The sequence below is a fragment of the Trachemys scripta genome, chromosome 1, assembly GCF_013100865.1.
Source record: "Trachemys scripta elegans isolate TJP31775 chromosome 1, CAS_Tse_1.0, whole genome shotgun sequence".
Taxonomy (NCBI): Eukaryota; Metazoa; Chordata; order Testudines; family Emydidae; genus Trachemys; species Trachemys scripta.
The window spans coordinates 99,536,530-99,557,204 of record NC_048298.1 but is presented as its reverse complement, the minus strand read 5'-3'; the positions used below and the strand labels follow the sequence as shown (position 1 = coordinate 99,557,204).

The window sequence follows — 20,675 nt, the reverse complement described above, 5'->3', positions numbered from 1 at the left end:
CAATACCAAATTGGGAGGGGTTGCAAGTGCTTTGGAGGACAAGATTATAGTTAAAAATAATCTTGACAAACTGGAGAAATGGTCTGAAATAAATAGGATGAAATTCAATAAGAACAAATTTAAAGTACAATACTTAGAAAGGAGTAATCAACTGCACAAATATAACATGGGAAATGACTGCCTAGGAAGGAGTCCTGCAGAAAAGGATCTGGGGGTCATAGTGCACCACAAACTAAATATGAGTCAACAGTATAATACTGTTGGAAAAGAAAAAGCGAACATTATGGGCTGTATTAGCAGGAGGGTTGTAAGCAATTCTTCCACTCTACTCAGCACTGATAAGGCCTCAGCAGGAGCTCTGTGTCTAGTTCTGTGCCCCACACTCTGGGAAAGATGTGGATAAACTCTAGAAAGTCCAGAGGAGAGCAACAAAAATGATTAAGGGACTAGAAAATATGACCTGCAAGGAAAGATTTAAAAAATTGATTTTATTTAGTCTGGAGAAGAGAAGACTGAGGGGGGAACATGATAACACTGTTCAAGTACCTAAAAGGTTGTTATAAAGGAAAGGATAATAAATTGTTCTCCTTATCTACTGAGGATAGGACAAACTGCAATTTATACCTTTTGCTTCATGGAAGATTTAGGTTAGACATTGGGAAAACTTCCTAACTTTAAGGGTAGTTAAACACTGGATCAAATTACTGTGGAGTCTCTGTCATTGGAGGCTTTTAAGAACAGGTTAGACAAACACCTGCAAGAGATGGTCTAGATAGTACTTAGTTCTGCCTCAGTGTAGGGGACTTGACTAGATGACCTATTGAGGTCCATTCCAGTCTTACATTTCTGTGATTCTATGGAGATGCAAACAAGCAGCTAATGAGGTCATGTTCTTAAATTCAATGCAGGAGTTATGGCTGCTTCACCTTGGATGTCGTCGCTAGCGTGGCTTTCGGTACCCATGTGGATTCTCAGAAGAATCCTGATGATACCTTTGTTAAGAACTGCAAAAAATTCTTTGACTTTTCAATGCTTAGGCCCATCCTAATTCTAAGTAGTAAGTATAGCCCATCTTTGTCTATTTATTTATTTATATTTATTTTTAAAAAAATTATTCTTGAGTCACAAAACCTTGTGAAGTGGGAGCAGGAAGACATACTGAAAGCTTTGATTTAGAGGTATTCACAGTGCAGCCCATACACCAAATACACCCAGTAGATTTCTACAATGTGGCCCGCATCCACCCTCATCTTCATTGTGAACATATTTCCTTATGAACTGCATGTCCCAAAAGGCAATGCTTCACCTTGATCTGAGTGGAAGTCTTCTGGGACCTGTAGTCTCTGTGAGCTACACTTTCATAGTGAAACTGAGTCACTGCAATGTAATCCATGTTATGTGAATTAAGTGCGGTCCGTGGACTACTGACAGATTCTTAATAAGGCCCATGCTTGAGCCAGGGCCGGCTCCAGCTTTTTTGCCGCCCCAAGCGAAGAAAAAAAAAAAAGGAAAAACCCGATTGAGCTGCCGCCGAAGTGCCACCAAAGAGGAAGAGAGGGAGTGAAGGACCTGCTGCCGAATTGCCGCCGAAAACTGAAGTGGAGTGATGGAGTTGCTGCCAAAGTGCCGGTGAACAGTAAGAGAGGGACTGAAGGACCCGCCACCGGACGTGCCGCCCCAATAATGGACGGAGTGCCGCCCCTTTCTATTGGCCATCCCAGGCACCTGCTTCCTTCGCTGGTGTCTGGAACCGGCCCTGGCTCGAGCAGTTTGACTGCCCTCTGTTTACTTGGTAGGAATAAAAAGCCCACCCCCAACAAAATCAAATCTTACAGAAGGGGGATGAGGTGAGGGGATAAGTGTGTCCTGATATCATAAGTCCTTAAAATTATCATTTAAACAGCAGCTGTCTGGCTGGTGTCTGTAAAGGATGAAGATGATAAATGCTGGTACAGGAGGCCATTAAAAGAACGTATTTATTTTGAGGTGAAAAATAGGGACTGCATTATGGGCCTGGTAATGGAATATAAAGCCTTAGGTCATAAATTCTAGTCCAGCTGAGGCTGATTGTGACTAAGGCCTTGTCTATACTTAGATAATTAGGAAACATAATTGCAGAAGCTGTAGTGTAGACAGGGCTCATTCCTTTTTACCATCTTGTTATTTAGACCTGCTCAGAGTAGGGTTAGAAAACATGATGGTACAAAGTTCCTGAGCCCATCTGAACATTGTCTGCACTGCAGATTGCACCAGTATTGTCACCGATGGAGCTGTCCCCAATGGGAATTGTGTATCTGTAAAATCCTTGTGTGAAATCCTGGCCCCATTGAACTTGATGGAAGTTTTGACATTGACTTCAGTGGGCCAGTATCAATAAGGTCTTAGTGAGCCAAATCCTCCATTAAAGAAAGTAAGTTTCTGCATCATGTGGGGTGTGTGCATGGAGAAGGCTGGTCTTCAGCATTATCCTTGCCACTAGTGCATCACACAGTTTGAGTCACAACAGCTTCTTGGCTTGCATGCTGATCTCACAGGAGTGTTATGACAATTAGTTAGTGTTGGTAAAGCTGCTTGAAGAGGCTCATGGTGCGCTGTTGTGATAGCCAAACAGGGAGCTGTTTGATAGATTAGTGGGTAATGGTTCACCTGCCAGCTTAGTTATACTGAAGTGCAATACTTCAGGTTTCTAGTCACTGATTATAAATACTAAGGGGAAGGAGTGCACCCTTGGGCCCCGGTTACGTTTTAGTGACATCCTGCTTCCAGGTTCCCTCTGCCTTGGTCTCTTCTGTAAAAGGGTGTGTAGTAGAAAGAGTAAAGTAGGCAACCAGTTTCCTATACATGGACAGGGAGCAGGAAATGGGAGATAGGTTACCATCCATCTAGATCAGTGTTTCCCAAACTTGGGACGCTGCTTGTTTAGAGAAAGTCCCTGGCGGGCTGAGCCGGTTTGTTTACCTGCCGCATCGGCAGGTTCGGCCACTCGCGGCTCCCACTGGCTGTGGTTCGCTGCTCCAGACCAATGGGAGCTGCTGGAAGCGGCGCAGGCCGAGGGATGTGCTGGCCGCATATTCCATACCCTGCCAAGCTAGCTTGTAGGATTAAAAATCTCAGATTTAATTATCTGGGGGTGGGAGGGGGGAAAACTCCTTTTTACACCATGATGCTCCAGCATTATGAGGTCACATTGAATTTTTGTACTGTGGGATAAAACTGCAAATCGTGGCGAACTTCAGAGGGCATATGACTAACAAGAGATTCCCAGCCAAAAGAGGCTGGAGGATATGCAATATCAGTCTGTAATGGAGGGATGAAATCAGAGAAATAAGTGGTATAAAATTAAAACAGCCTACTCAATGGGGGCCCAAATAAAGTTGGGATGGGGGAGATAAGTGTTCCTACATCTAACTTCAGTGTTCTCCTTTTAATAATCTCTTACAGTTGCATTTCCATTCATAATGATCCCACTGTCCCGGATTTTGCCAAACAAGAGTCGTGATGAGATGAATGGATTTTTTATCAAAGCCATTAAGAATATGATTGCCTTGAGAGACCAACAAGATGCAAATGAGGTAAGGCATCTCTGTAATAAATGTAAGGATGGGCAAGTGTATTTGGATAAAATCAGAACTCACACACCCCTTGGTCTAAAATGTAAACTCAGCCTGATTTTAATGTTCAAAATAATATTGGTGACGTTTTTTGTCTAACTTTTACATGCTTCTGCCCCTCTGTGTGTGTGTGTGTGTGTGTGTGTGGCGGAGGGGGCGGGGGAGAAGAGAACAACTACTAAAATACAAGAAAAGCATCTGTCTTAGTATTTCTGCCCTGTTTAAAACAATGAAGTACTCATAAGGAGCCTGATCTCAGGAGATTTCCAGCCCAGCTTCTAGACCCAAGAAGTATTTATTATTTCAACTAAATCAGCTATCACCCATCACTTTTCAGACAGTTTCTTTTTCATCTAGATATGGGACTCTTCTAATCTAATACTGTGGCATTGTAGAGTATGTGTAGACACTGGGCATTATAATAAAGAAACAGCTCCGTTCTCAGTCTGACATAACAGCCCTTCAGGCTTTCTTCCTTTTGGACTGTTCTTCAACATGGGCTCTCCATTTTAGGCTCACAGATACGTTGACCCCTTAATTCTAGATTTATAGACAGAAATGAGGAATGTAAACAAGATTTCTATTTTGGAGGAAAAAAGCTTCTTTTTCCCATATAACTTAATTTGGCTGTAAAGTTTGACAGAGCATGCACGCCAACCAGCTGTTAATTCTGAAATATAGGAGGTGCCCTATCCAGTATCCAGGTTTGACATCAATTGAATGGGAGGAAAACAAATCACACTGAGATCCATCACCCCACGCTTGGGGTTATGACATATGCAAGAACAACAGATCCTCCCAACCATCCCTCTCAAACAGCCTACCTCCACATCTGCAATGCCACCTTTGAGAAAATAATGGATTTCAGCCTACTCGGCAGTATATCAGAGATTAATTTAAAACACAGATCAGAGTTCAGAGATATTGATATTTTCTATTTTGTTTTGTGCTCTGCTCCTTTTGACTCTATCGCTCCTGCTCTGTCTTGTATTCTTATGTTTGCTATGCTTTTGTCTTATTTTCCTTTTCCTTGTTTTCTCCTCTAGCCATTCCTCCTCTTTCTCCCTCTTGTCTCCCTAGCTATCAGCCTCCTGTCCATCTCTGCCTCTGCATGCCTCTCCCCTCCACCCCCCGCATTCTTTGTTTTCACTCTTCCCTACCCCCAGGTGTGCCCTACCACAATCATGGCTCATGCAGATGAAGCGCATGGCTGTTGTCTCAGGCTGTCATATAGGTGCTTTTGCTTACAGGTGGGGTGGCTGATCTGCCTATAGAGTCACCACTTCCAGCACAGACTACAGCCTGAGTGACTGATTCCTTATTGATCTAGCTGTAGATATGATGAGGGCTGGCTCAAAGATTCATGCAGAGTGGGGAGCTTATAGGGATAGCAGGACAGGGTATATTTGCAAATTCTGGGAGGTCTAGTAGGAAGTGGTTATTTATTTATTTATTTGTACACACAACCTGCTGCTGGCTGTAATTCTACCTCCACCCAGGCTCTTGTCTACTTTGAAAAATTGTCCCATGGTAACTTTTACAAATGTTGGTAACAATGTTCTTATTGTTCAAGAACTTGGCCAAGACTTTGAAAAGTGACTATAGAGTTTGGTGCCTCAATGCCTTTTAAGTGTCTCAGGGTGGTCATCCAAAAACAGAGGCACCCAAAATCTTTAGGCACTTCTGAAAATGTTGACTCTTATGAATAGATTGCCACCCAATTTTGCCAGATACAGGCAACATTCATAACTTTCCAGGAACCAAAAAGCCTCATGCTAATTTATGTAGAAAATGGAGAAGAATGCAGCTGCCCTTCATGTCAATATGGAAATATGATCTGCAAAGACTACAGCTGAAACACTGAATGTTAAGACTTGTCATGAAATCCTGACCCCATTGAAGTCAATGGGAGTTTTGCCATTGACTTCAATGAGGCCAGGTTTTTATCTGTAGACTCTGGTTTGCATCTCTGTATTAAGGATGATAGCCATGAGCCATGTTATAGAACTCATGGTGCTGCATTTGTCCAGTGGGTGACCTTTAAATCGCCCCGTTCTTAGATGTTGCATTGTTTGCATCTTTATCCTCTTCACCTCCATTTTAAAATTTTGTTTATTTAATTTTTGCTGAAAAACATCATTTGGAACAAACTGTAAAACAACTAAGTGATTCAGCTGGAGCACGTTTTTCTCCCACCTGCAACTAACATGCATGAAGAATAAATGGGAAAGGAAAGGAAGGCTTAAAAAATAACATGATGAGCAAAGTCAGCCTGTTATCACCATTGCTATATCAGTAAATGAAACAATGCTTGAAGATAATCGCACTGGGTAGATAGTAATTTTACAGCCAGGTTTAGATCTAATAATATGCTTGCCGTTTATGAGATCTGGGATGTCACTTTTTCTTATTCCATCAGGTAGTGCTGCAGATGTCATTTTAATTACATACTATTCTTCTATGGTCAGTAAAATAATTTCAGTCCTGGATGGTTGTACTCATTGGCTTGTGTATAGAAACATTTTAGGGTCACATTTTGGGAATTTTAATTACAATACATTGAAAGTATGCAAGGATGCAAATTATTATAAGAAACTTGCTTCCTTGTATTTACATCAGAAGAAATTCATTCTTCTGCAGAAGAACCAGCACAAGGCCTATGGACCCTTATAACCTGTTCTGAGAACTTAAGAGGGATTCTAGTGGTACATCTGCCTTGCACTGGCCCTTTGCACAAAGGTGGATGTCATCCTTATAACAAAATATGTATATTTCTAGAGGCTTGGTAGGTGGGCTGTCTCAATACATGATGGTTTTTCATTTAGTATTTTGATATTGCTTGTCCATATCCACATAACAATTTGCTTTCCAAGAAATGTATCTCAGTCCTTACTTCTGCAGTGTAATTGTAAAACTCTAGATGGATATTGATGGAAAGGTCTAAAAGGTGAACTGGTAGAAATTCACAGAGAGAGAGAGGGGGAAACTGTTATTTTAAGAGGATATCAAGCGGAGAGGTCTAAAATACGCCTTTCACTGTCCTCAAAATTGAGACCCCCTTTTCAAATACAATCTAGGTGAAATCTAGGTCTTAGTCAAGTTAAAGGCAAAGCTCCCATTGACTTCAGTGAGGCCAGGATTTCACTCATAGTCCCTAGTAATAACAACAACTCTTAGCTGATATGTAACAATTTTAGGTTTCTGAAGGATTTATGAACATTAACTAGTTAATCCTCACAACAGAGAAATTTAAAATATTATCAGCCTTTGAAACAAGGACAGCCTTAAACTGAAAATGAGAGTTTCATAGTAGCTGCAACCAAAAGTAAACCTGCCCGAAGAATTGAATTTCTAAAATGCACAACTCTTTCCATTTCTCCAAGTGTGTCCTACTTTTCTAGCAGCATAGTGTAATGTAAAATTATTAATTCATAGTTGTCAAATCCATGCCTGGTAGATAGTGACCAAATGTCATTACCATCTGATGGGTCTTGTGGGTCTCAATCCAGTTCCTAATGAACAGGTAACAAAATCATCACTGGAATTTATGTTCATTAGCACCCTTGTTGGGTGGTTGAGTCTCAATCTGGCTGAGGGCCAAGGATTTACTAGGTATGCTGAATGCATTATCCATTACTGAAGGCCAGGGTGGAGATGTATCGAAGTATAGTGGAAGCTTGTACAACCTCTACTTATGCTTTACATGTTCTGGGTATAAAAGGAGGACAGCAGTCTCCAAGGTGAGGCGCCACAGAGAAGCCATTTTCAGCTGCCAGTAATGGGGATGGTGTGGCCTCTACTATAGTTTAGAGCAGCCCTCTGGCTGTGCACTGTGCTAGCTCTATCCCACAAGGGGCTATTCATCATCCGGAAATTGCCAGGGTATAATGACACTGCAACCACATCCATTCCCTGCCCCCTCTCCCCCAAATGCGACACACACCTTTCCCCCCCGTGCTGGGTAGGGGACAGCCCAGCAGTTGGCTATGTTGTGTCTATGCCACCCAAGGATTCCTTCAAGCAGGGGGAATTCCCAAGTTTGGAGATGCACCAGCTTTCCACCCCCAACCACGGAACAGCACAAAAAGACCAGGTGAAACCTGTGGCATTGAAAGCTGAATTTTGAGGAAAAGTGACACTAAATGTTTAAAAGCTTGCGGAGGAGTATATTGTTCTTTATGTCAGTTTTTAGTGCCTTAAAGGTATAATAATGCACTGTAAGAAAACAGACATCTTTTAATATAGTTCTGTGGAAATCATGACCTGATTACATCTTTAATCTCTGGAACACTGGTTCCCAGAGAACTATACACAGAGCTTCACTGAATGGTTTACTAAGGGTAAGGTGTGTGTGTGTGGGGGGGGGGGGTGTTGCACATGTGCACTGGGGGAGAGGGATCATCTGAAAATCTAATTACTGTGCACACTGTTCCCTTCTCGCTCTCCTGCATCAATTCCCGTGAGCTTTTCTTTTTTTATGACCTAATGAACTATTTGCTTCAAGAGCTGCTTGAAATTAGTTGAGCAGAGGAAATCCTACTGAAGACGTCTGATCCCATCCTTGTCAGGGGAAAACTATATGGTTACTAAGAAAACTTAGTTAAAAATTTGCTAAATTCTGTGTACATTCCAGGAGCCATATCTGTGTTTGAACTGTGGAAAATGCAGTGCAGATGTTAAAAAGTAAATATTGTTCTTAGGAGATAGCAGATGGAAGGATTAGACACCTTTGAGCTTGTTTATATTAAATGCGGGGATGGTGTACATTAGGCAAACTTGTTACAAGGGAACAGTAGATAATCCACATTTATTAATGAATTATTGCCTGACTCTTTTGGTTTTTTAAACCTATAGGATCATAACAGTTCTATCTTCCTACATGGTCCCCATACCGTATTATCTGAGCATGTCATCATCATTCATGAATTATCCTTGCAACATGCCTATGGCATAGAGAAATACAATTATCCCTATTCTTCAGCTGGAGAGCTGGGACATAGAAAAGTTAAGTGACTTGCTTAAAGTTACACAGGAAGTGTGTGTCAGGTCTGGGAATTGAACCTGTATCTCCATCCACTGCCTGAGCAACAAGACCATCTTTCCTCTTGAAGTCGATAAAGACCTTTTAGATTATCAAATTTATCTGCATGCATGAGCAAAATATAATGCCCCTACATAGGATGCAGCCGATGGCACAAAAGATCACATTCAATATTAATGGCAGTTACTGGTGCTCAGCATCTCTCAGAATCAAGCCAATAGTGCTTACTTTAGCACATGCAACATTCTTTTCTAACTTTTAGTGAAGTCCTCATGGTTTTTGGAAGACTTCATCAATTTCCATAATTGCTGGAGATTTCAGAGAAGACAGCTAAACCTCTCAAGCCCCTGAAATCCCAGAGATACAATATAGTCAAAATCCCATTTTATCCCATTAGATCACCACTTTGAATCCACCCTTAGGTCAGTAGTAACCAAAATTATAACCAGCAGAGGGTTGATTGTTAGCCTATGAGAAATGAGTTTGATGGTTTCAGGCCAGATCCAAGTGCTGAGATACAATGAAAAATACTTCCATGATTAATACTAGATGGCGGTCTCGTAAGAAATCCAGGATAAAATAGGTGTGGAGAATGAACTACTTTCTCACCCACCCACTGTCCCTCAGAGGCACATTGGTGGAGCAGTCAGGAGAAGTTTGCATTGCCACCAAATCTGTCCTGAGGGCAGAATGCTTCTATCTCCACTGCTGCCAATCCAGCATTTTTTATGAGCACTGTGCTCACAGAAAAAATCTCTCTGATCAGCGACCCACTGGCCACAAACAGGTATTGGGTTTGTTTGCTATTAGATATGTGTACTCTCACCATCGTTCTCTGTAGGACTGCTCACATACTTAGTTAGCATGTGTGTATTTGCATGGGCAGGCTGAAGGACTGAAACAATGCTGAGATACCAGATTTTCCATAGTTTTTTGAGAAGCCTCAGTTTTTGAGTGTGTCGTCCCCCCACCCCACCCTCCGAGCAGACCTCTATCTTATGGAAAGTGCCACGACATTGTAAATGTCTATGCAGAGTGGACTGAAGCTCATCCAAAAGTTACAATGGAATTCAATGTGGCTACATCAGAGGACATCTTGTCTTCAGCCTTGGTGAAAACAGACGTCTATATTGTAGCTTTACCAGTTTGTGGTACATTAGGGTTTGGTTTGGAAAGATGCCTCACCAGCAACAGTGGCAGGAGGCATTACAATAACAGAAATGTAGGGCTAGAAGGGACTTCCAGAGGTCATCTAGTTCAGTGTTTTTCAAAATTTTTGATACCAGGTACCGGCTTGCTGCCTTCCTGAACTGTGTCAGGGAGATCTCAGGGACCGGTGCCGTTCCACGGACTGGTAATTGAGAAACGCTGATCTAGTCCAGTGGTTCTCAAACTAGGGCCGCCACTTGTTTAGGGAAAGCCCCTGGTGGTCCAGGCCGGGTTATTTACCTGCCGCGTCCGCAGGTTCGGCCGATCATGGCTCCCACTGGCCGCGGTTCGCCACTCCAGGCCAATGGGAAGCGGTGCAGGCCAAGGGATGTGCTGGCCACCCTTCCTGCAGCCCCCATTGGCCTGGAGCGGGGAACCGCGGCCAGTGGGAGCTGCAATTTGCCGAACCTGCGGACATGGCAGGTAAACAAACTGGCCCGGCCCGCCAGAGGCTTTCCTGGAACAAGTGGCGGCCCTAGTTTGAGAACCACTGATCTAGTCCATCACCCTAGGCTGAGGCAGGACCAAGTAAATCCAGATCATCCTAGACAGGTATTTGTCTAACCTGTTCTTAAAAACCGCCAATAACTTAGGTCTGGTCTATACTACCCGCCTGAATCGGCGGGTAGAAATCGACCTCTCGGGGATCGATTTATCGCGTCCCGTTGGGACGCGACAATCGATCCCCGAATCGGCGCTCTAACTCCACCAGCGGAGGTGGTAGTAAGCGCCGCCGACAAAAAGCGGCAGAAGTCGATTTTGCCGCCGTCCTCACAACGGGGTAAGTCGGCTGCAATACGTCGAATTCAGCTATGCTATTCACGTAGCTGAATTTGTGTATCTTAAATCGACTCCCCGCTGTAGTGTAGATGTACCCAGAGATTCCACAACCTCCCTTGGAAGTCTATTTCAGAGCTTAACTACCCTTATCATTAGAAAACTTTTCCTAATATCTAACCTAAATATCTTTTGCTATGGATTAAGCTTCCATGTCCTACATATAAGCACTCCTGTTAATACACACCAGAATAATAGCCCTTTTCACAACTGCATCACATTGATGACTCATATTCAATTTGTGATCCATTATAACCCCCTTGATCCTTTTCAGCAGTAGTACTGCCTAACCATTTATTCCCCATTTTGTAGTTGTTCATTTGATTTTTCCTTCCTAAGTGTCATATTTTGCACTTGTCTTTATTGAATTTCATCTTGTTGATTTCAGATCGGTTCTCCAATTTGTCAAGGTCGTTTTGAATTCTAATCCTGTCCTCCATAGTGTTTGCAGCCCTTCCCAGCTTAGTGTCATTTGTAAATGTTGTAAGTTTATTCTCCTGTCCATCATTCAAGTTATTAATGCAAGTATGGAATAGTACTGGACCCAAGATGGACCCCTGTTGGTCCCCACTAGATATATCCTCCCAATTTGACAGCGAACCATTGATAAGTACTCTTTTAGTGTAATCTTTCAACCAATTGTGCACCCACCTCATAGCAATTTCATCTAGACCACATTTCCCTAGTTTGCTTATGAGAATGTCATGTGTGATTGTGACAAAAGCCTTATTAAAATCAAGATATATCATGAATACTGCTTCCCCCCAACCACTAAGCCAGTAACTCTGTCAAAGAAGGAAATTAGATTGGCTTGGTGTGATTTGTTCTTGACAAATTCATGTTTGCTATTACTTATTACCTTGTTATCTTCTAGGTGCTTACTTGTTCCAATATCTTTCTAGGCATTGAAGTTAGGGTGACCGGACTATAATTCCCAGTGTCCTCTTTGTTCCCGTTTTTAAAGATAGATACTATGTTTGCCCTTCTCCAGTCCTATGCGATCTCCTCCATTCTCCATGAGTTCTTGAAGATAATTAACAAGGGTTCCGAGGTTGCTTCAGTTAGTTCCTTAAGTACCCCAAGATGAATTTCATCAGGCCCTACCAATTTGAATACATCTAATTTATCTAAATATTCTTTAATCTGATTTTTCCCTATTTTGGCTTCTATTCCTTCCCCCGTGTTGTTAATATTAATCGTGTTAAGTACCTGGTCACAATTAACTTTTTTAGAGAAGATTGAAGCAAACTAGCTATTAAACACCTCAGCCTTCTTGATATCATCCATTATTAGCTCTCATTTCCCACTAAATAATAGACTTACATTTTCCTACATCTTTCACTTGCTCCTAATATATTTATAGAACCTCTTCTTATTGCCTTTATGCAGGGCCGGCTCCAGGCACCAGCCAACTAAGCACGTGCTTGGGGCGGCACCTTGTAAGGGGCAGCCAATCTTGGAGTGGTGGGGGGGCTCGGGGTTTTTTGGTTTTTTTTTGGTTCGGCTGGGCGGCGCTCGAGGTTTTTTGTTGTTGTTGTTTTTGTTTCGGCCGGGCGGCACTTGGGGGGCTGGGTTGTTTTTGTTTCAGCAGCATAGCATGGCGCTCGGGGGTGGGGGGGGGGTTCGGCGGCGCAGCACTGAGGGAGGTGTTTTGGCGGCGCAGTGCTCGGGGGGGTGTTTCAGCAGGGCAGCGCGGGGCGGCGCTCGGGGGGGTGTTTCCTCAGCGCGGTGGTGGGGGTGTTACGGCGGGCCGGCGCTTTTTTTTTGCTTGGGGCAGCAAAAAAGTTAGAGCCAGCCCTGCCTTTATGTCCCTTTCTATGGGCAGGTCTTCACTACGGGTGGTGGGGGGGTCGATTTAAGATACGCAAATTCAGCTACGCGAATAGCGTAGCTGAATTCGACCTATTGGAGCCGACTTACCCCGCTGTGAGGACGGCGGCAAAATCCGCGGCTCCCCGTCAACGGCGCTTACTCCCACCTCCACTGGTGGAGTAAGAGCGTCGATTCGGGGATCGATTGTCGCGTCCCGACGAGACGCGATAATTCGATCCCCGAGAGATCAATTTCTACCCGCCGATTCAGGCGGGTAGTGTAGACCTAGCCTATGTGTAACTCATTTTGTGCCTTAACCTCCCTGATTTTGTCTCTACCTGCTTATGCTATTTTTTTGAACTCAGCCTTAGCAATTTGTCCATGAAGGCTTCTGACTGCCTCTGAATTAAAGGGGAAAGCAGAGGCCTTCAGCAATGCTGGAAGGAGCTCCCTGGACAAGAGCTTACACACCTTCACTTGTAGGTTTTGCGTGTTTTGCAACCTCAGTGCTGGTTCCACTCTCCCAATCAGCACAGAAGGATGTGGGTTATGTTAGATCCAGAGCTACTGGAAATTTTGCAAACAAAAACTTTTTTTTGTTCCTTGATCAAAAAATTGCCTTTTTTTCACCCACAGTTGTTGACACTGTCAAAAAGTTTAGCTGTTTTTTTATAAATTTTATATCAACTTATAGAAATGGTTATCAAAATTTTATGTTTACCAAAAACATAGGCAAAAAGATTTTTTGATAACTCTTGATAAGTGTTTTCAATTTAAAAAAAATGCTCCAAAAATTTGTGGGAAGGGGAATTGCAAAATAAGTAGAAAAGATTAAAAATCTGTCCAATTTGAACACTTTGAAGCATAATCAGCTTTGAATTTTTTTACGAAAATATGTCTTCATTTTTTGAGTAGTCTTACTTACATGCTCATGGAAATGTTTAGCACCATTAGCAGTTCAACAGTTCCCCTGGTGCTTGCACCAAAGGAGTTAGGCTGCTAGATGTGCAAGTATACCAGACCGGGAGAGGGCTCCCTGTGCATGAGAGTGGGGCGCAGAAAAGTTTGGTCTGATTTTACCATGAGGGTAATTCCCATTAGGAATAATTTACCAAGTGATGTGGTAGATTCTCCACCAGGGCTGCCGAGAGTGGGTTCGGGCACCTGTGAAAAAATGTTTCGGACCCCCAGCAAGGGCGGACCGGCTAAACAGGGCCGACAGGGCAGGGGAGCCGGGGAAGCCGGGCCCTGGGCGCCCTTCTGGACCGCCGGGCCCTGGTAATTTGTACCGGCTTCCCCCCCTCTCGTCAGCCCTGTTCTCCACAACTTCAAGTCTTTCCGATGAGATGGGATCTCCTTGTAAAAAATCAAACAGAAGTTATTAGGCTTGGTGAAGGAATCAGTGGATGGTATTCTACGGACTGTGTTATGCAAGAGGTCAGACTAGATCAGTGAGTCCAAATCCATCAGTGGATCACATGTGCCTGGAGGCACTCTTCCCTCCTGCCCATCCTCATGCTCTCGCTTCCCCTGGGCAGACAGCACTGTGGAGGACCAGGATCCAGGCAGCAGCAGAAGTGGCCTGAGTCCATGAGCAAACAGTCAGCAGCCTGGAAGTGACCATGGCCTGGTCACAGGGACAGAGGGGCCAGCTGAGGCTGCAGGAGGGGTCAAGATTGGAGGAGCAAGAGTAAGGGGGCTAAGGGATGCTGAGCAAGGAGCTTGGGCTGATAAGGGGATGTGGGGAGCAGAGATCTGGATGGCTGAGGAGAGGAGAGTGGGGACCAGGGGCCTGGATGGCTCAGAAGGGGAAGGGAGGGGGAGATGGGGTAATGGGGAATCCACAGGAAAGAGAAAATGCAGTTGCTTTAGGTAAAACAATTGGGACCCATTGGACTGGATGATCATAATGGTCCCTTCTGGCCTTAAAATCTGAGAGTGAAATCCTGACTCCACTGAAGTCAGTGGCAAAACTATCAACTTCTATGTGGACTCTGACTATGAAACCTGGTGACACCAGATTCTGTGAAATTTCTGTTTGTAGCTACTTTCTTCATAGTACTCCTTCTTCAACAATCCTTTTAGCAATAATAATGCAGCTATGTTTAAAAGCATTAAAAAGCAAAACCTTCCATTGAATAATAAAGGGACAAGGAGGGTTGCTGAGCATCCCATTTTTTATTTTAACTGAAATATACACCTTTTAATAATGTAATTGCAATTAAAAATGTATCAATTACAACCCCCTCTTTGCTGGTCTCCGGGGAGAGAGAGTCAGAATTCATATTAGAATGTAAAATTTCAGAAGCACAGAGGGCTAGGTCGGTGTTTTGTGATTGCCCAAATATTCAGTGATTTTAATTACAATGGAACCTTGATAAATTGCTTTGTGCCACAATCCATTATTAACAGCTTAATGAATACCACAATGGCCTATTAAAACTGTTCTATAGCAAAAGCTGTTGTCAGTGTTTCAGTTACAATCCCCCTTTGGTGACTGGGGATTGGGACTTGGTGCAAGTCCTGAAGAGGGAGGGAAACAACAGTGGTTTTAATACTGCCTTTGTGCTCCTCTGATCTTAAGGTCAGTTAGGGGGTCAATTCTGCCCCCAGCACAATTTAGAGAAATCTTAGGGCTGCTTTACAATATGACAGGTGGTTTTGATGGTCCCCAAAGGGGCCAGGTGAGGGCTCACCAGAGCACAGTAGAACTCTGTTCCTTTTCTCTTGGCCACATCCTCAGTACATTCTGTCTGCTGGAATCCTCTGTGAGCCAGTCGTGCCAGCTTCATGGCTCTTTTGTGCCACCAGGGTGCTGCAAAGGGGCTGTGGAACTGGTCAGGATCTGACCTCGGCATGATTTTAGTATGGATTAAACAAAGTGTTGATGGATTCAAAATGCTATTTTTAAATGAATTTTTAAAAAGCTCTGATTTGCAGTATTGAACTTTGAAATCTGATGAAATATTAGGGAAAATTAATCTGATTATGAGCACAGTCACTACTATAGATCCAAATTTATTAACATTAAGGGTCTGAAAGATTTAACTGTAGTAAAACTCAGGCCATTTTTCTTTTCAAAACAAACAATATCTACAAGTTTTATATTGCAGTAGGAACTTTGAGAACTTTATATGTTACAGAAGGATATACGAGGTTGACAGATCTGCTTGATTTTATAGGGTCCTATCAGAGTTTAAGCAGCTGGAATGTAAGCAGTTATGGTCCAGTTTCTTAGAGAAACATTTAAGACATTTGCTGCATATACTGTTTTCTTCTATTTTTACCATGGTTGTTGCAATCTCCAGGGGGATTACAAACAGATGTCAGGGGTCACGACCAACCTGCCCTTTAAATACTGCTCAATGGGGATGGGGTCCTGGCTTGATCTCAGCTAGATGAGAGGGAGGATCCCAGTACAGAAAGCCTGAGAACCACTGTCTCTAGTTAGGAGGAATTACATATATTAGACATATATTATTTGCATTTACACAGTTGACATGTTTCAACTTTGTTAATTATTATTCTGTCGTTACATTCTGTTCTGGAAAATAAAAGTTGTTGACTAGCAAAAGAATACCCAGATCTGCTCCCCACATAAATTATAGTATTACTCATTAGAATGCTTAATTTGCACATTGTGTAAATTTGTATACGGAATGCATAGAGTCCTCCTGGGCTGTCAAGTCAATAATTACCATACGATATGATTTTTCAGAACAATAATTTTTAATTGGTATGTTAAACAATGCTGGCCATAACTCGTGCGTATTGATCAGTCAGGGTCTCTGCAAGAAGTAGGACATGTTCAGGTATTGTTGAGGAGGCAGGCAGTTTGTATTCTGAATACTTTCAACTCAAGTGTTGGTGTATTCTGCTGTTGTGTTGAAGACTTGAATTTCAAGAGCATTCCAGACAATAGAGATGTCAGACTACCATTCTTCATGTATTCTTGTGTTTTGTGGAAAGGGCATAGCAAGATACACAAAGTCCTCTTATTTTTCTTTGTGTATGTGTGTGTGTGCGCGCATCTCTCTCTCACTCACACACACATAATTTTTGTATGTGTTTATCAGTGTGTGCAAAATGCCTGTGTTTGCAATATAATGGATGTGTAAATACTAGTAAGTCAGACTGAAACTCTCTAATGGAAAAGGGAGAATGCTTATTACTACTAAGGAGCCATCTATTGGATAAAACCCATAACTGAACTGAACATTAATGAAACTGCAGATAAGGCAATTTGTCATTGGTTATCCTGTGCACGTTCAATGTATCTTCCCCTCCCGATATCAGTTTTACCCATCATCCCAACCCTGGCAACAGCAACCTCCTCTGTGCACATATGCCTCCTCCCGAGGCTACTAATGTGTTTTAGTTAAAGGTTAGTTTAATGTGACTTAAAAATGTGGAATAAGTCTTAACTTAGAGCTAAGGCCTGTTTGGTGACTAAATAACCCAGTAGCATGACAGAGCCCCAGCTGAAGAGACAAGGTTGCTAAAAGAAGAAATAGTAATAGCAGTTGTTATTATTTATTAACATATAGCAATAATTGTAATAACAAATGGTATAACTATGCTATTTATTATTAATAAATATAAATAATCACAATGGTGTAATACTTGACAATTATTAATTTTGAGTACCCCAAATGAGCTAGGCACCTCACATACCCAAGTAATGTCATGTTTCCTGTCCCAAAGTGTGCACAGCCTCAATGTGACACAAGAGCGTCTTAGACGAAGGAGAGAGGGTGAGGAAGGACAAGGGTGCCTGTAATACAGTCACATGGTAACCCAATAAGGCATGTATGCAGGTGGCTCCAGTAGGCGATGGAGGTGGATTGGCAAACAGGTTTGGGGAGGGTGTGCTAAGCATGTGGAGGAGAGTAGAAGGAGCCTGAGGCATTTGTAAGCTGTTTTAAAAAAGGGTGAAGAATAAAAGCAATGTTGGGGTGGACCTCACAATCCTCAAGGCAATAAGTACTAACAGTACATTCGTGTACATTGATGTTGAATATCAGGCCAACATTGTAAATAGAACTGATAATTAATTATGCATTCAGTCTAAGCTAATACCATTATAATCTCTAAAGGAGAAAAAATGGGGCATTGAGCTCTTGCAACAGCAACCCAAATCATCAGTCTTGTGTTCGGTAACTGGCGTGTCAGTTGGTGATTATGCTTCCGTGGCTTTGGATACCAACGTCCTTACCTCTCTCTCTCTCACACACACAATACTGTGAGAAAAGGAGGGGAAGAATGTCAGATAATGATTTGGGAGTCAAAATAAACTTCAGAATGCAGTGTGTGTGTGTGTGTGTGTGTGAGAGAGAGAGAGAGAGAGAGAGAGAGATATCTTATACCTACTGATACTGTATGTGTTTGGTACTGTATGTTGATTTGGGTGGGGGCTTCTGAAAGCTGACTGAAGTCAACGGAAGCCAGATAAGACCCTTTATGCACAGACAGGATATGGGCAACAACAGCTCAAGCTTTCCCCAAAATTATTCTTACTATTATTTATTATTTGTATTATGGTAGTGCCCAGGGTCTTTCATCAGGGATCAGAACACAGAACAGAGAGGTGGTCCCTGCCCTGACACATCACTCACAGTCAGTGTGCCTCATTCCTGACTTGGAGAGAATAATGGTTGATGTGGGAGAGTAGCATAGTCTCTCTCCGCATTACATTGTTGGCCTCTCTTCTGACACTGCCAACAATGGTTCTAATTGTGTGTTGGGAAAGGAATCGTCATGTTTACATAATTTCATTATGCTTTGGACTGGGACCACCAGCTCAGCACTGATAAACCACCAACCAGCTGTCAGAAAGTAGATGACATTTGGTTACCAGACTGAGTTTCATCTGATGACCTGGAGATGGGAGGTTCCATATTCTGTTACCAGTCCTCCTAGCCATCCAGCACATCCTTCCTCTTCAGTTCAGTATTCAAAAAGAAAATGTGTGACTGAATTCGTTTTTGGGGATTTGCTACTGTTCATAAACTGCTCAAACTGCTGTCACTCTCTTGGTTTTATGATAACAAAAAAGCCTCAAGAGTGAATTACAGCTTTGTATAGGCATTAGAGCTGTCTCTATTGGCGCATATGTAGCTAATGATGCAAAAAAGAGGTGTGTGCTATGGGTTATCTATTCCACAGTATCCATGCACTTATCAACATATATTTAAAGTGGCACTGTTACAAAAGATAAGACACCATCTCTTCTTTAAAAATTATTTCTGCCCCTTCCCTGTGTATTTAGCTGGCAGTTAATGTGTCCAAAAAAAGTAAAAATATCCTTCTTATAAAGAAATACTTTGTGGAACTGCAGAAGGGATTAGCACAACTGTAAACTACTTCAGTTTTGCCAGCAAAGCGCATTAGGGGGGTGCGATTTGTAGACCACTGGCTCTAAAAGGTATCTAGTTAGCGTTAATGTAGACGACACAGTGTAGACAAGCCCCAAGTAGACAGTTTACACCAAGTAAGGACCTTTTAAAGTGTGCCAGCAGAGTTTACAGGGTGTAGTTAGAGTCCAACGTGTTAGAATGCTTTACAAATCACACCCCTCTGGCGTCCTTTGCCGTGGTGTGTAGATGAGCCCTGGGTGTAGCTAATTCATTCACAAGGAGTTCTGTTGTGATATTTTGTTTACTCCCCATTATACTGTTTTTATATGGATTCCCCTGCTTGTCCCTTTCTGGAATTATAAAGTGCTCTTTTGGGATGTCCACCTGATGCCTTGGACCATAAACTGAAGCATGAGCTGTTCTTGGAATTGCCCAGACAGCAAGTATGAGCATTTTATTACTTCCAGAAAAAATAACCTTGCTTAAGTGCATTATGGTTGTAAATATGTATCAATAACTTAAGTGGTGATGGTGGTGTGGAGAAATAAAGAATATTGCAGTTAAAAAAAAAGTCTCGAAGCCAAGAAATTTAAACCTAAGGTTACATTTTAGAAAACTGTGGAGTAGCTTCATTGAGAAATAAAAAAGTGTGGTATTGAGCAGAAATTCCGTAGCTAGAATTGTTGTTTTTCTTTATTCTATGCGTTGCCTCAGACAAGCCTGTAACTAGGAGCTTTGTGGTTCAGACACAACAGCTCATCCTGGAGGAACTATAAGGACCTATGTTAAACTTGTCTCAGCTTGAAATAGCTCTGTAGATTGTCTTCATTCATTAGCAACTGAATCTAAGATTCAAATTTATTTTCATCTCCGTACTGGGTGGAAGATCTTGGGAATGACACGATTTTCTCTGTAGGCTCTGAATACCTCTAATATAGGCTGGCACTTGCCTGTATACTGTACTGACATTTCTATATTTTATTTTGTTTCATTGCTGTGCTCAATAAATGAGCAGCTAAATAATCTCTGGATTGTTAACCAAGTGAGGCATTTTCTGGGATTGGGTATGGTGAGTGTGTCTTGGGAGTATAGTAGCACCACTTCCCCTCTTCTTCTCCCCCGCCCCCAAACTTCAAACATTGGACTTTTACAATGTGGACCACAAGGTGTATTTTAATTTCTCTGTATGAAAAGAGAGATCCCCATCCATTCAAAGTTCTTCAGAATGTGAAGAGGGGAAACCTGAGCGCACTTCTCTGTCACCTGCCCTCTGAACCTCTCTTTTGTCCTTAAGTGGAAATTAGCTTCGTATTTGTCAGCAGCCTGATTTTTCTGTTATTGGTTGATTCCATGGCCAGGTTCTTCCAGTGTTTCCCATGTCTGTGACTTCAGGGTAATGTAACATCCTGATCAAGTTATCATAATGACGCATCTGTTTTCTGTAGAAAAAAAGGGAGTCAGTCTGGATTCTCCCTCCACAGACAAGGACATTCATAGTTAGTTTGACCACTCTCTAAGTACAATGAGCATAATCAGTGTGGCATTCCTGGAGCCAGGGAAATTGACTAAACTCTTTTTATTTTGAGTTGTATGAAATTATCTGAACCAAGTGCAAAATAACTCAAAACTTCCCTGCTCTGGGGTTTCATGAAAAACACAATGCTCAGACCAGGTTTGTCAAAATGTTCTTGAATCTTTCAAATAAACCTGGGCTGATATTTTTCCATTTACATTAAAAACCTCATAAAAGTAGGAGCTTTATTCTTTTATAAGATGTGCCTATCATCAATCTCTCAACTTGTTTACAAT

General features: G+C 42.3%; 1 protein-coding gene across 3 annotated transcripts in view; it reads left to right on the top strand.

Annotated features, from left to right (window-relative positions):
• Nucleotides 1-20,675, top strand: part of TBXAS1 (thromboxane A synthase 1) — a 327,489-nt gene that overhangs the window by 208,013 nt on the left and 98,801 nt on the right. For all 3 annotated transcript variants that reach the window (XM_034778962.1, XM_034778970.1, XM_034778954.1), the window contains 2 exons: nucleotides 909-1,057; nucleotides 3,442-3,572. In XM_034778962.1, the coding sequence (XP_034634853.1) occupies nucleotides 909-1,057; nucleotides 3,442-3,572 (280 nt within the window). The remainder of the gene's footprint in view (nucleotides 1-908; nucleotides 1,058-3,441; nucleotides 3,573-20,675) is intronic.